At 39.9% G+C, this 15,444-nt stretch overlaps 1 protein-coding gene across 5 annotated transcripts in view; it reads right to left on the reverse strand.

Annotated features, from left to right (window-relative positions):
- The window catches only part of FGD4 (FYVE, RhoGEF and PH domain containing 4), a 111,698-nt gene that overhangs the window by 37,074 nt on the left and 59,180 nt on the right, over positions 1–15,444 (reverse strand). For all 5 annotated transcript variants that reach the window (XM_051784538.1, XM_051784541.1, XM_051784543.1 and 2 more), the window contains exon 2: positions 5,294–5,458. In XM_051784538.1, coding sequence (XP_051640498.1) covers positions 5,294–5,458 — 165 coding nt within the window. The remainder of the gene's footprint in view (positions 1–5,293; positions 5,459–15,444) is intronic.

Below are 15,444 nucleotides of genomic sequence, written 5' to 3' on the forward strand. Positions count from 1 at the left end.
TACTTCTGCAGTGTTTTGTTTTAATCAGATTATTTTTCAACGTGCATACAGCAAGGATCTTAAGAGAAAGAAAAAAAAAAAGAAAAGACTGGCCCATTGTAGTAACCTGCATAATACAGAGCTCTGTTTGAGTCTATAAATACTCTAGTCTCCATACTGTAGAATTTTGAGCTCATTAGGAGACAGGAACTGCCCGTTCTGCTCAAAGAAAACCCCTCCATGTACTCAGGTAGCTGGCACTGTATACCACTAGCCATAATCAACATTTACGCTGCAGTGCCTAGCTGTGCATTCAACTTCGCACAAATGCATAAGGAAATGGGAGTTAATGCTACAAATGGCTCAAAAGGCACAACCACCTTTGCAGACTCCAAAGCATATTAGACAAGGTCATTTATCTCTTTCCTTGGAAAGCATCACGTGTTCAATCTCCACCCATGTGTTTAACACACAATGGTTAAAAATGCTACCGTGCCTTGACTCCATGAAAATACACTTAAAAGTTCCTGGGGCAAACAACTATAGCTCTCCTGGTTGAGTCATCCATCATCACCTCCTTGCATGCTTCATCACCTTCAAGAAGATCAAACAAGCACAGCTGGATAGATGCCAAAGATTTACACTCTTAAGAGCAGTATGAAATAACTAGTAACCTAGACTCAGTAGAAAGAGAGAAAAATATCTTCCAATACTGTATTAAGAAAGATGACCAATATTAATCAGATGTACTTTGTTCTCTCATTTGTCTTCTTCCCAGAGATAATATTTGGGATTTGGCAGTTTTGCTGATAAAAGAGACTTTGTAACAGGTTTCTTAAAGCACCACTGAGAGTGAAGCCTACCTATCAACAGCTCTCAGCTTTAGTTCAATTCACCATTAACTGTACAAGTTTGCTAGAGAAGCACAGTCTGCCTTTCAGACTTTTAAGAGTTTTCTCAGCTTTTTTAGGCCCAAGCCACTGAACATTTTCAAAACCACAGAATATATTATAATTAACTGAGAAAGGAAGACAGGACTGATGCTACACAGCAGACAGTCAGCTAAAACTGACTGCTGAAGTCTATGTGCTGAATGTGTTGTGTCCTTATCATTTCACAGTAGCACAAACCAGCTTGTCTTTTGGAGTGGAAATTCATCTCCAACCCAAACAAAAATGCCTCTTCAGCCTCAGCAGGAGATTCATAAGAACTGCTAAGCTCTCATTAGAAAAATTTAAATGAGCAACTGATGCACAGTCTTGAACTGACAAGACAGTTCACTGCTTTGAAGAAGTGTTGACATTTCAATATATTTTGCATCCTACAATAAAGCTGCCCGGTACAGACAACAGCTTCGGTGCCCAGTATTTAGTAACTGGGCATCACAAAAAAACTCAAGCAAGAGGTTCAAAAAGCAAGGAATAGAAGAAACTTTTTTCTTTTTAAAAAAGAAAAAGGTCAATTTTTACATGCCATTCTACGTGCATTCTGCTACTGCTAGCTTCAGATGACTGCCTGACTATTTGTAGGTACGGGCACGTTTCAAATTATTTAACAATTTGCTTCCTCTCTCACGCATCATCTTCGTCTTGGAACCTGGTAGCATATTTTGCTATTTCCACTGATTATCTCCAGTCTGGATTAGTCTGCTCTGTCAGAGAATGCAGTGCACTGGTGCAAAGGCAAAGCATCGGGTTCCACAGCCAGTACAGACTGTGACTGCTTTGCTCCACAGTCCTGATTTCTTTGCTTAACTCCCTCATCGGCCTTCAGCCAGTTTCAGGCTTTGTTCCAAATTTGCAAGGATTTTCACGAACCAAACTGTACTCAGGACAGAAATCTGACATATGAATTGCTAAACTGTTGATGGAAGGAACAAAAATTGATGGAAGGAATTACTGGAGAACAAAATTGTTCTTTACTGCCAGTGTATCAGACAGATTTTTTTTTTCTCATTGAAGTGCCAGGGTAATAAATGAAAATGAAAAGAAAGAATTTTATATTGGATTCTGTGCAGAAATTTATTCACTTGACCTAGCTACCCTAAGTGAACTGTTTCCAAATATTTAAACTACTTCTCAGAGACCAAGTACAGACAAAACAGGGTTCACTTCAAGTGCAAGATTTTGGACCTTTTTTCTCTACATTAAAGCTCTATTTCCTCTAAAACTAAGTTTACTGAAGGTAGCTGTACCCTACTTGCAACAAAACCTCAAAGTAATTTTTTATCTCTCTCATTTTAATTATATGCATTCCAGTAGGTTAAATGAAGGTCATTTTGCAGTTAGTTCATCCACAATCAAATATACTGGCATTACAATTCAGGTCTGTCATCTTGTTTCCTCTCACTATGAAAGGACATTTCGTATTTGCATGACTAGAACAACAATTTGGAAGAACATTTCCTACTGCTGTAAACCAAAAATATTTCTGTACCTGTGCATGAAAAGCTCTTTAAAAAAAATATAATGACCACTTTTAAACCAATAAACTAGAGCAATCTAGTCTGCTTACATCATTTGGACTTCCAAATACTTCTCTCATTAATTATATTCTGGTTTGCTTGAATTCAATTAAAAGCAAAAAAAAGATATACTATAAAACTTCAATCTGATGCACATATTTAATAGGAATAAATGGAGCAAGACATAGGCCCATGAACAAAGCAGACACAAAATACTGTTTAAAACAGTATTATTAAATATAATCTACGCAGCTGCATTTCTTAGACTACAGCACTATTCCTGGCTGTGGCACAACTTGGAGTAAACAGTATTGACAAACACACAAGTCATGGCTATGGAAGAGCAACAACAGCTGCAAAACTGCTTGAATGAATGGGGTCCGATAATATAAAACTCCTAATTTATCTAATGGCTAGAATTTGTAATAAGTGTAGTGGCTTTGTTTTTGAAAGGTTTAAAATCTTTTTATTGATTGCCCATTTCTATTTATCCATTAGCAGATTTCTAAAATATTTTTCTTAGGAAGAACACATGTTCTCTTGTTAACTTTGCTGCAGAGAATTTGTTTCAGAGACATAGGAAATGGTGCAGAAAGGCTACTCAGATAAGTAATGTTTACACATAACTGGCAAAAACATCTTAGTTTACTGAACAATACTGGCAAAAGTTCTATAAAAATGAACTACACCAAAAAAATAACAGCTTTATTTTTCTCTCATTCTCCTGAAGTAAACAAAACTTTCTTGACACCTCAAAAAATTGCTTCCCTCCTTAACTCTAAGATGAACTCAGGACTGATGCAAAATCCTTCAAGATGCATTTTCCCATTAAGTGATACACAGATTGTTGTATCCACTACAAAATGACCGTGTGTGATTCTAGTTTCTATGTGTGATTTAGATGAGCTCCAGTGTATTTGGTTTGCACGGCCAGGTTTCAGTAGCTGTGGAGGCCACAGGGGTGGCTTCTGTGAGAAGCTGTCAGAAGCTTCCCCCACGTCCAACAGAGCCAATACCAGCCAATACTCTAGGACAGACCCACTGGCCAAGGCCAAGTCAATCCAAGAAGGTGGTGGCACGTCTGTGATAACATACTGAAGAAGGAAAGAAGAGTTATTGCACAGATGTAATGGCTCTCAGAGAAGAAATGAGTGAAAATATGTGAGAGGAACAACCCTGCAGACACCAAGGCTAATGAAGAAGGAGGGGGAGGAGTCGCTCCAGGCGCCGGAACTGAGATTCCTGCTCAGCTCGTGGTGCAGATCATGGTGAAGCAGCCGTCCCCCTGCAGCCCATGGAGGTCAGTAGGGGTGCAGAAATCCACCTGCAGCTCATGGAGGAGACCCACACTGGGGCAGGTGGATGCCCAAAAGAAGGCTGTGACCCCATGGGAAGCCTGTGTTGAAGCAGGACCTGGGGCCTCGTGGGGAAAAAGCCCTTGCTAGAACAGCTTTGCTGGCAGGACTTGTGGCCCTGTGGGGCACCCATGCTGGAGCAGCCTATTCTTGAAGGACTACACCCCATGGAACGTTGGAGCAGTTCGTGAAGAACTGTAGCCCATGGGAAGGACTCACAAGGGAGAAGTTCAAGGAGAACTGTCTCCTGTGGGAGGGACCCCCACACTGGAGCAGGGGAAGGACTCCTCTACCTAAGCAGCAGCAGAAGCAACATGTGATGAACTGACCATAACCTCCATTCCCATCTCCCTGTTCTGCTGGGGGAAGGAGGCAGAGCCTGAGAATGAGGGAAGGGTGGGGGGAAGGTGTTTTTAAGTCTTGGTTTACTTATCGTTATCCTGCTCTGATTTTGATTGGTAATAAATTCAATTAATATCCCCAAGTCAAGTCTGTTTTGCCCATTGTGGTAATCAGTTTGTGATCTCTCCCTGCCCTTATCTCGACTCATGAGTCTTTTGTTGTATTTTCTCTGCCCTGTCCAGGGGTACAGGGGAGAGTGATAGAGTGGCCTTGGTGGGTACCTGGCATCCAGCCAGGGTCAAACTACCATATCTAGTTTTCTATAAGTAATTCTTGTTTCTGTTGTATCAGCACTGTGTCTCAGAATCCAATTCCCTGAACAGCATCATGATATTAGTCTTCTAAACTCACTCTTTTTCTTTTAACTTTTAGGATGAACAAAGTTCCTATTGCATGTCACTTCTAAAAGACATCAGTCCAGAGCTGCTTTGAATTCAAGATTTCTGGAATGCAGTGACTCTGTTACTATCAACTTCAGCAGAATCATTGATATTACCAAGAAGACCACAAAAAAGGATGGTTTGTGGTGGTTTGAATCAATATATATATTGTCTTTATATCTATATATACAAAGTATATATAGATATTTATACATATATATATATATATATATAAAATATGCACATATAAAGTATTTATATATACATAGGTTGACCTATGTAGCTTTTAAAAGATACATACTTATGGACAGAAACAGGTTAAGAAGGGACATTTACTTCTACTCTGCATACATTATTGGTCAGCATTTACTGCACGAACATGGAGTTCCCATCTTTCCACAAACTCCTGCAGAGCTAGAACTCCAGAGGTCCTGAATATCCTCCTCACCAATCCTGCCCCAAAGCCGGCCTGTCAAATGCTCCAATTCAAAAATAGTGCCAAAACCTCCCAGCTCCAATGCAGCAATACTTTTGAAAAATAAGTCAGAAATTACAGAATCATAAGGCATTTACAGAACATTTGTATTTCAATAACAAGCTTTTACCCTACGGTTTTCCTTCTGACAAATACAGTTCTTTCAAGGTGCTCTGTTTCTCTCAGAAGTCTGAGATGAAGAACAACTTTCATAACAAAAATATTTGAGACTACTTACCTTGTGGCTTTGGATTTGAAGCTGAACGTGGGGATTGTTTGACTGGCACGCTTCCATTTATTCCCTGAGCCGCTTCATTGCGTACATTCTGCTCAACTAGTCTGGTTGTGGCACTCGCTGTACAAGTTCTAGACAGTATTAAGGACTTTGGACAGATGCTGCTGCCTGAAAAATACACACAAAAAACCTGAGAGTAAGAAACAGGATTAAATATAGGATATAACGAATACAAACACATTTATTAGAGTGCTAACACTTCTCTACAGAGAAAATTAAAATATTCATCTTCCTTTTAAGGGTGTCTCATCCTAAAAACACATTTTACCTTTCACTGAAATTTATTATGTGGTTTAAACCTTGAAGAGGTTTTAAACAATATTTGGATATTAAAAAATACTTCCACCATGACTAGCCTAAGTTCTTCTAGAGGAAGATTACAATCTCCAACAGAGAGATTTTTTCTTATCTGAATTGTCAATGAGCTTGTTCAACAGAACTGTAGAAAACCCAGCATTTTTGTTTGGCTATTCTACTTCTGCATTCCAAGTCTGCACAAAATGCTATACATTCAAAATTTTATTTTATTAATGATGGTAGGATCCAAAATTATGCAATTTTTGTTGGTAGGAAAAGGCTCCTGTTTTAAGTATTACGGAAAAAAAATAGAGCAAAGCACAAATCCAGCCAACTCTTTCCTAGCAGGATGGAATTTATTCCAATTAATAGGATCTGAAGAAATCTGCTATTGGTAAGAAATCTGGAAGAAAACATAAAGGAAGGCATATTCAAATAATAGAAACTGCCATAAAAGCACTTATTAGAATGTGATTACTGAAGTCGGTTGCTTTGGAGTGTGAAAGCAATTGGTTCCCTAAACACAACCAAAAACTTCAAATAATAATATGAAGGACCTTGAGATGTCACTTAGGTCAACATTCATTCAACTCTGAATCAAAAAAAATCCACAACTTTTTTTGTGGGAGGAACAAGGGAAAGGAAGAAAGCCCACTGTTGTCATAATTATTTTCATTTAAAAACATTATTAGGGTAAATGTTGGGCACCTCAATTTATTGCTATTATTTGCCACCATTTTACCTTTTCTTGGCTTTACTGGGGTTTTCTTTGCACATTTCTATAAAAGACAAATCCAAAACTCATTTAACCGTTCCATGAGTTGATCCTCTGATGCCTTCTGACCAACTGGTCTGCACAGTTTGGACACTCCGATCTAATCCAACTCCCTCTCCCATGGCAAAATCCACCATATCAAGCCATTCCTAGCCAAGCCTGTTCTTTGTATAGCAATGGAAAGAGACACCATAGCTATTGCTCTGTGCTGCTCAGTGATTCTTCAGCCTTCTGTGGATTCCAACAATATTTTCGAGTATTTATTCTTTACTTCTTAGAAGCTTATTTTTCCTATTAAACACTGAGGTGCACCCAGAGGCTGCCTCTACAAACATGGAGGCTTGCAGAGGTCCATGGTGAGGTCAACAATCCATACTAAAAAAGCACCAGTACTTGGATGACAATGCATGCACAACATCCACAGCTGCAACATGGCATTTTTCCCTCTTCCATTTCATTTGGTTAGCAAGGGATCTTCCAGGAACATAAGGGTGGCTACTTCCAGAATGATGAGGATAATCTAGCAAGGTCCACCATGTACAGAAACTTTTCAGACATCTGCAATCTGAGGCACAAATTCCTCTTTCCTTGGGTATCGCCCCCATACGCAAAAAGTCGTATTGTACTACAGCAGTGGGAGCTCTGTCCCACATCGTTCCTCAATGCCTAAGAAGGTATTTTCAGTGCCATATCTGTCTCCCCTATGGAGGCAGGAGTACTGGAAACTCTGAGAAAGACCAAGGTGATGATACAGAGAGTTGCACCAGCAAGTTTTCCTGGTCTCCATCAAAGAGCTGACAGGCTGAATTTCCCTTTCCCACAGAATCCCATACCATACTATAGCAGTTTACACTCTAATTGAGGAATCCTAAATTCAGAAACTCATTTAAGAAGAGTAACTCCTGTGGGATCGGTACGATGCACAAATTGGGTAGGCAATTGCACGTAATTTATAAATCTACATTCAGATCACACTTATAACTTTGCAATGAGGGTGAAAGCGTGAAGTCGGACCTTTCTGAAAACTAATTTGCTTGCATATTTGACATCTAATGTGCTCCAAAATCTCCAGCTCCCAGAGTGCAGCTCAGTAAGGGGCACAGCTGCTGTCAACTGCTCAGGCCAAGGTTAAAAATGTCCATCCAAGTGGTACTTTATTTATTAAAAGGATTTCCTAACGAAACGAGAAACTTCTGGGGTCAGAATAGGAACTTATTTTACACACACAACTTTATCAAGCTGCTTGCTCCCATTTAAGGTTATCGCTCACAATCACTTTAAGCCGAGGCTGTCGCAGAGCTGCTGCTGAGAACAGGTTACTCTGTGGTCAGCCACTTGTCCTCCCCTCCTTGTCGCCTTCTGCTCCAGCTTCTGCTTCTGGCTACTCCTTCCCCTGTGCCAGCAGCAGCCCTTCAGCCACACAGTGAGATGAAGAGCAGAAACAATGCAGCTGAAATCTGGACTATATTTTGGGTCGGTTTAACCTCACAGTCACCCCAGCATTGCTGCTCACACACAGGAACAGCCAGGAATATGGCTGGGGAGGGACAGGACAGCTCCTCTCAGCAGCAGCCTTTACTTAGATCTGCCTGATGAGATAATTTAAATGCAACTCCAGTTCCTCAAGCAGATATTTAGACCTCAAGTCCACTTGGTTTACAGGTGCACACACACAGCCTTAACACAAAGTCCAGCAAAACCAGAACAGCTGAAAACAAACCTTTGATACAAAAACATTAGATGGCCTTAAGAATCAGTTTTGTCAGCATCACATATCCCCACTAGACTTGGTAATATTAGTTCCATTCAGTGGGCAAAAGCCATTTTGTAAAGCTTGTGCACTGTAGTACAAAACTGTAACACAAGCAACAGAAAGAGTGCTTCTCTGTAAGGGGATCTTTTGCAACTGCTTACAGAAAACAAAAGCTTCAAGAGGTGTTATGACCCGAGACCTGCTCTGGCTTCACACCAACAACTCAGCACATGGGGTGTGGGGAAACAGGAAGTTTTCAAATTAATTATTGTTGTACAAGCCATTAAACATATCCATCCCCTCTGGAAGCCATATTTTCTGGAGATGGACACGCTGCAGACATTTAACGTATATTTCAAGCTAGTGATTCTGTTAATAGTGTCACATCCTCAAGCCATGTAAAGCTCGAATGGAAAAAGATAATGGAAATCTAGCCAGAGCATACTTCTATGCAAAACTGAGCAGTCAAATTCTCTGGACAAAAAGCATCATTTAACATCTGTGAAAGTCTGAGCCCTGGTTTCTTTACAGTGAACAATATCACCCTCCAGGTGACATAGACAAGAAAATTGTGGCAGAAATACAAACTCCTGGTGAAAATTCCTGTATCTAGTGTATTGTATGCAAGTGTATTATAAGGCCATAATACATTTTGTTATAACAAAAGCCCAAACCATGTAAAATTCAGCCAATTACAAAATGCCAAATACTTGCTCCACAATCAGCAGCATACACTGCAGGAGGGCTTCTCGATTCTCTCCACCTGAGTAAGGAGTTACACAGTCTACCTTTACAAAATACAGTCATTGCCCTGTAAATAGAACATAAAATCCCATTTGATTTGCAAAGAGGCAGACGTGCGGCAAAAACCTGCAGCTTTTACTGGGCTAAAGTAAATTCCCATTATGATTATTTCTGACCTGGTTAAAGAAGCACTTACATATTTCTTCTATTCCTATGCATTATAACAACTGAGAAATTTCACCTGAGGTCAGAAATGCAGTGCACAACAAAATACTACCACCCATTTACTGTGTTGACTAGTACATGATTAATACCCCCATCTTGTAATCAAGAATGACTAAATACGCTGAAGAGGAGAGAAAGGGGGGAAAAAACTTAAGTAAATTTAAAATGGGGGCAGGCAAGAACATAAGAGAAAGAGAGGTAATAAATAACTAACAGAAAAGAGAAATAAACACTGCAAACTTGATAAGCACTTAATTATTTTCCTTATCATTTGTGAGGAAATGAGAAGCTAGAATGCTTACAAACACGCTTGCATCTGCAAGAATGTTTGAAGCTAGGTAATGCATTATCTATTTTTTCACAGCATTCCAATTAGAAATAACTTGTAGCCATGAACATTTAGACAAACAATCAGCCAGATTGAAATGCCAGTAACATGAGAAAATGGCTTATTTATATTCACAAAGGTTACACTAATGTTTTAGTATTGGATAGATCCTTCATCAGCAGTTTCATAAACCAGTCTCAACACCATTAAGTCTTCTGTTATATTTATTTTTATTCCCACTTATAAGCACACAGCACATCTATACTGTTCCAGCACTGTCTAATTTTACTGCCATTGTGATCCCTCTTGCGATCATACATTCTGAATGAAAGAAATCCAGTATTTCTGGATGTAAACAAAGTCTACAGGAAAAGGATTTGTCTCTTGCGACAAGAGAAAATTCAAGTATCAAAATTACTTCTCTTAAAATTATACAGTTATGTATACCTCACGTTAAGTCCCAAAACACCTGCCATAATGGCTGTGGTCTTGATGTTCTGCTGCTACATCTTTTCATGTAACATCAATACAAAGCTTCATGCTTCCTATCCATCCCTGGGCATAGGTGGGGGTTCAGCTAATACACTCTCTACCAAAGTACTGGTTTAGGTACAGTAACCAAGCCATACAATCTCCTGATCAGCTCAGGAGAGTGTTAAGTAGCATTGACCCTTCCAGAGATGAATTCAGCCCATCCACTTACTCACCAAACACTACAGGAGCTGTAGCAAGGAACAGAACAAGAGTGAGCAACAGCTTCCTGACCACAAACAAGAAGGCAGAAAGTGACCTCTCACCCATGCAGTTATATCTCCACATGTGTTGAGGCCTGAGTAGGAAATGCAGTACATTGAGTCACAAATTTTGCCCACAGTTGTGCTCAAACCTGCCCTCAAAACTAAGTTTCTATTAACTAGGTACCTACCCTTCATTGGTTTATCCTTTTTGTGAGAGGACCCAACATGCTACTAAGATGCTTATACTGCTGATGTACAACCAAACACATGTCAATAACAACTGGACTAAGCTCAAACTATCTGAAAATTAGGAGTATGGAGGAGGAGAGTTGAGAGTCTGGAGGTCCAAGTTTCTCTCACCAAAAAAAATAAATCTACCTTCCTCAAATTTCTGTTAAATGCTATCCTTTGAAGTTAAATACAGATTTGTGTCTTGATGTATATTCACCTCTCCCACTGCAGTAGTGATAGAGTTGTGAATGGTTTGCAGCTGCAGAACAGTACAAAAATTTTATACTGATATTCTGTTTCACGCAGATGAGCTCTAAAGGTCAAACATCAGTCCAGCCTTTACTGTGGTGAGCCGCTGCTGAGATACTGCAAATAGCTGATAACCCAACACTGCAAAAAGAGAAAAAAATAGCTTTTGCTGAAGTCAGGAGGGCGGTCTCACCAAAGAAATTAGTTTTCTTTCTGCAAGAAGGTTCTGGCCAGAAAAATAAGTGGCAAATAACAGACAGTTTAGAATTATCTTTGAAAAATGGAATCTTGGCAAAGTGTAGGGGACAGATCAGGTTCTATTAAAGGATTACTTCAGATACATATGCTGACAAAATGCAAAAATGTAGGGTTTTTTTCTTGCAGAGCTATTCTCCAGACACAGGCAAAAACATTCTAAGATCAACAGAACACCATTTTCTGGGAATAAAAAAGATGCAAAGCATATAAGGCTCTTATTTCTCAGTGCACATGAACATTAACAGAACTACCAAACAAATATTACCCTCAATTTCATAACATTTAATGTGTGAAGTAAGTAAATCTTCAAGTTAATATGACAGGTATAAATTGTAGATTGCAAAAAAGTGTGCTTTTATGTGAATGCACTCACAACATCTGATGGTGAAGTTAAACAGGAAACATTACTGAACTTAAAACTGGCAGGCCAACCACCACACAATACTTGCCAAAAACTAGAAAATATTTAACTTCTTGGTAGATATGCTACATTACATAGTAACAGAGAGTAGAGGTTTCCAAACTTTGGTATCCATAACACTCAGTATGTGAACCACTTGCAGTAACACACAGAGCAGTAACACAGAAGGAGAACGGAAACAAACTTCAGTAAGTTCAGCTGTGCACAACACACAAAAGATATTGTAAAAGAAGAAACCATTTTTGAAACAGTTTCATTTCTAATAAACTCAAGGAGGATATGCAGGGCATCAGGGACAGAACCAAACACTAAGTAGAAACATTGTCATATCTGCTTGGTCTAAGATAAGACAATACTGCATTTGTTTGGTTTGTAGGTATTCATGAGACTTGAGCATTCAGTATTGCCTTTCCTGTGTTTTGTCAAGGTTTATAGTTGTTCTGACTGGAGGAAACCATGCATCTTTCCCATGGTAAATTTCATTTTTAGGCTGAAATACAGCTTATAGTAGTTGCTACTGAAAAAATAGAGTTCGCCATGTCACCAGCCATGGATGCCATTACATTTAAGTAGGATATCTATTGAAGGTAACTCCCTCAAGTCCAAGCTTTGACAGGATATTAACAGAACAAGATTTATCAATTCTCCCCCGATCACAGTCTCAGCCTACTGTGTGTCATGCAAAGTAAGGGACTGAATGATGAATTCCACATTCACTACAGATGTCTTGCCAATGCTGGCTGCAGCAAACAGACCCAGTGTGCCTTAGAATGTTGTCCTGTCTGGCTCTGATCTTTGTTCTTTTGGCTCTGGTCTAATAGTCAATTCCATGCAGGCAAACCTGGGCATCTGTTGTGATTCTTATTAAAATGAGTCAAGAATCAATGGAATTATCTTTCAACATTTGTTTAAATTTTGGATTAGCACAATAATATAACGTGCACTGCTGATGCTGTTCCAATAAAACAAAAAGCACTCTACAGGACTCCAAATGACTGTGGTTTGAAAGCAGTAGCTTATGACTGAGGTCCTCCAATAAAACCGCAGTATTTCTTACACTAATTTCTTATGAGTGTTCTATACTCAGGGACAGTGGCTTTGCTGATGGTGGTTGTTCCTCAACTATTTAATGAATAATGGAGGTTTCTTAAATGAACAGAGAAAAGAAATGTTCAAACCACATCTCCAGACATATGAAGGGAGAGTTCTGAGCATGAGGAGTTCTGTTTACAGGAATAAAGCACTGCTCTTTCCACATACTTGGTTCCTGTATTACAGTGCATTCCCACAAACCTTTATTTTCACTTTCATCTTTGAATATATTATCAAGCCCAAAATCTAAAGAGAAAATATGCATTAATGTTCTTTTACTTGTAAAGACTTTTCATGGCTTGTGTTTCATAAAATAATCATGGAATCACAGAAGCTGAACAGTTGGACGGGACCCACAAGGATCATTGAGTTCAACCCTTAGTCCCACACAGGACACCCCAAGAATCACACCATGGGCCTGGAAGCATTGTTCTTCTTGAACTCTGTCAGGCTTGGTGCTGTAACCACTTCTCTGGGGAGCCTGTTCCAGTGCCCAACCACTCTCGGGATGAAGAACCTTTTTCTAATATCCAACCTAAACCTCCTCTGACACAACTTCAGGCCATTCTCCCAGGTCCTGTCACTGGTCACCACAGAGAAGAGATCAGTGCCTGCCCCTCCTCTTCCCCTCACTAGATGTTGTAACTGCAATGAGGTCTCCCCTCAGTCTCCTCCAGGCTGAACAGACCAAGTGACCTCAGCCCCTCCTCATAACAGCTTCCCCTCAAGGCCCTTCACCATCTCCATTGCCCTTCTTTGGACACTCTCTAAGAGCTTAATATCTTTTCTATATTGCAGTGCCCCAAACTGCACACAATATTACAGGTGAGGTCGCCCCAGTGCAGAGCAGGACAATCCCCTCCCTCAACCAGCTGGAGATGCTTTGCCTGATGCCCCCCAGGACACAGTTGGCCCTCCTGGTTGCCAGGGCACTGCTGACTCATATTCAACTTGCCATTGAACAGGACCCCCAGGTCCCTTTCCCAGCACTGCTTTCCAGCATCTCATAATGTCAATATCTCTCAACCATTTTGTACAATATTTTTCTCTTTGCTTTTATTAAGACAACAAGACCTACAAGTGACTCCAGCTCCTGACCCTACAACCACATACCATGTAGCTTAGAACCACAAGGCTCAAACCCACAAAACAAAAAACACCAAAAAAGAAAATGGGTACAATAAGTAGCAGCAGCTTCACCAGTCCAGGATTAGGCAGGGTAAGTTGACCCTGTTGCCCACAACAGCTACCCTGCTGTTACTGCTTCATTTCTGTAACAGGTAACTCTTCGGGTAATTCCTCCTTCCTTATCAGCATCGCCTTTTCCCCCTTCCATAACACACAGTGGCAACTTTCAGCTCACAAACTCCTTCTCACATGACTGTATTTCACAAAGTTGCAGGAGAGTCCTGAATATATATGTCAACTTCTTCCCCCATTGTGATAATGGGAACATTGGTGAGCCCTGTATCCAAGGGTCACTTCCACCCCTCTCCTTCCCCCAAGCCCTTTACAGCTTCCTACATATTTGATGAAGGAAGGAACTGAGGAAGTTTTATGTGGCTTTCTTGAGTTCCAACTGAATTAATAGCTGATTTGATTATGAATCCTAGCACAAGATATACACCTCCACCGAGTTTTCCCAAAATTATTTTTTCATTCGAGTTTTCTGTGTAGAGCTGCGTGAAGTGAGCAATGTTCCTTCAACTATTGTTTTAAGTAACACTGAAATTTTTCCCTAAGTTTTTAATTGTCACCAGCATATTTTGCACAGATGGTAATCATTTTTTTCCAAATGTCCCAAGCTCCTATTTACTAAACAAAACACCCCATTTGTATAAGCAGATTTACTGATCACAGAAGAATCACTTGTCTGGCCAAGGGTTGTAGCACCAAGCCTTGTGTTTCTTTCACTTTATTTGTCAAGTTTTAAGATGATTTATTTGTCTTTTTCCTTTTTATCATATATCGGATGACACCATGCTGGGCAGCACAGTCTAAAGTCATATTAAGGAGACCACCTGCAATACTGGAGTCAAGTGAATGAAAAATGCAGCTATCTCATAAAAACCACTGGAATAATTCAAGACAATACATTAGCATTTACTTACCAGGCAAGTGCAGTGATTACTCAGACAATAACAGAGACCTCCCCTTCCATAATTCATAAGACATTATAAAATAATGGTGTGTACAGATAAATTTGATCTAACTACAGATTTCACCATTTTGCTCAGTATACATTGCTTCTGAACTTCTCTAACCAGTCAGTCACTGACACTTCATCTTGTTCTCTGCCCAGTTATCTGTACAGGTCATCTCAACTCAGAGCTATTTTAGAAACTATCCATATGCTTTGAGACATGAAATTAGCTACTTCTGTAGAAAAAACGACTAAAGGAAAGCATTTTTAGAAACAGGATGCTAAAACAACTCAAAGCAAAAAGCCCCCACAGACCCAAAGGGGGAAAAAATAAAATACCTAATTACAGAAGGTCGAAACAGTAACTGATGTTTTATTTCAGAAGATCTGAGCAGAAGCTGTATAAATACACACACTCAGAGCATTCAAATAATTTAAAGATATAAATACATAATATAGTATATTCAAAACGCAGAACAGCCAAAGATCCAAACAGAAGCCAATTATTCAACACAAGCCCATAAAATTATCACTGATAGATGGAAACTGTTTCCTTCATCCAACTGCTGAGGCAGTCTATGTGTCCCGCCAGCATCTGACAAGCCAAAGCTCATCCAGCAGCCAGCTGTCACGGACACAAGTTGTTCCACCCACTTCCCTCCCTCCTCCTGGCTGCCTGCTCCCACCACTTTCTGTGCACCAGTGTTGGCATGCATCTACCCTCAGGATGCGGTCTGGAAAAGTTAAGCCATCAGAAATGTAATCCTGCCAAAAAAAATTAAGCAGCCAGTTTCATGCATTCATTCACCTTAGATGCACTGAAGCCTGGGCAAAGATGCAA

This window comes from Manacus candei, unplaced genomic scaffold (assembly GCF_025592945.1).
Source record: "Manacus candei isolate 608988 ecotype Guabito, Panama unplaced genomic scaffold, ASM2559294v1 h1tg000018l, whole genome shotgun sequence".
NCBI lineage: Eukaryota > Metazoa > Chordata > Aves > Passeriformes > Pipridae > Manacus > Manacus candei.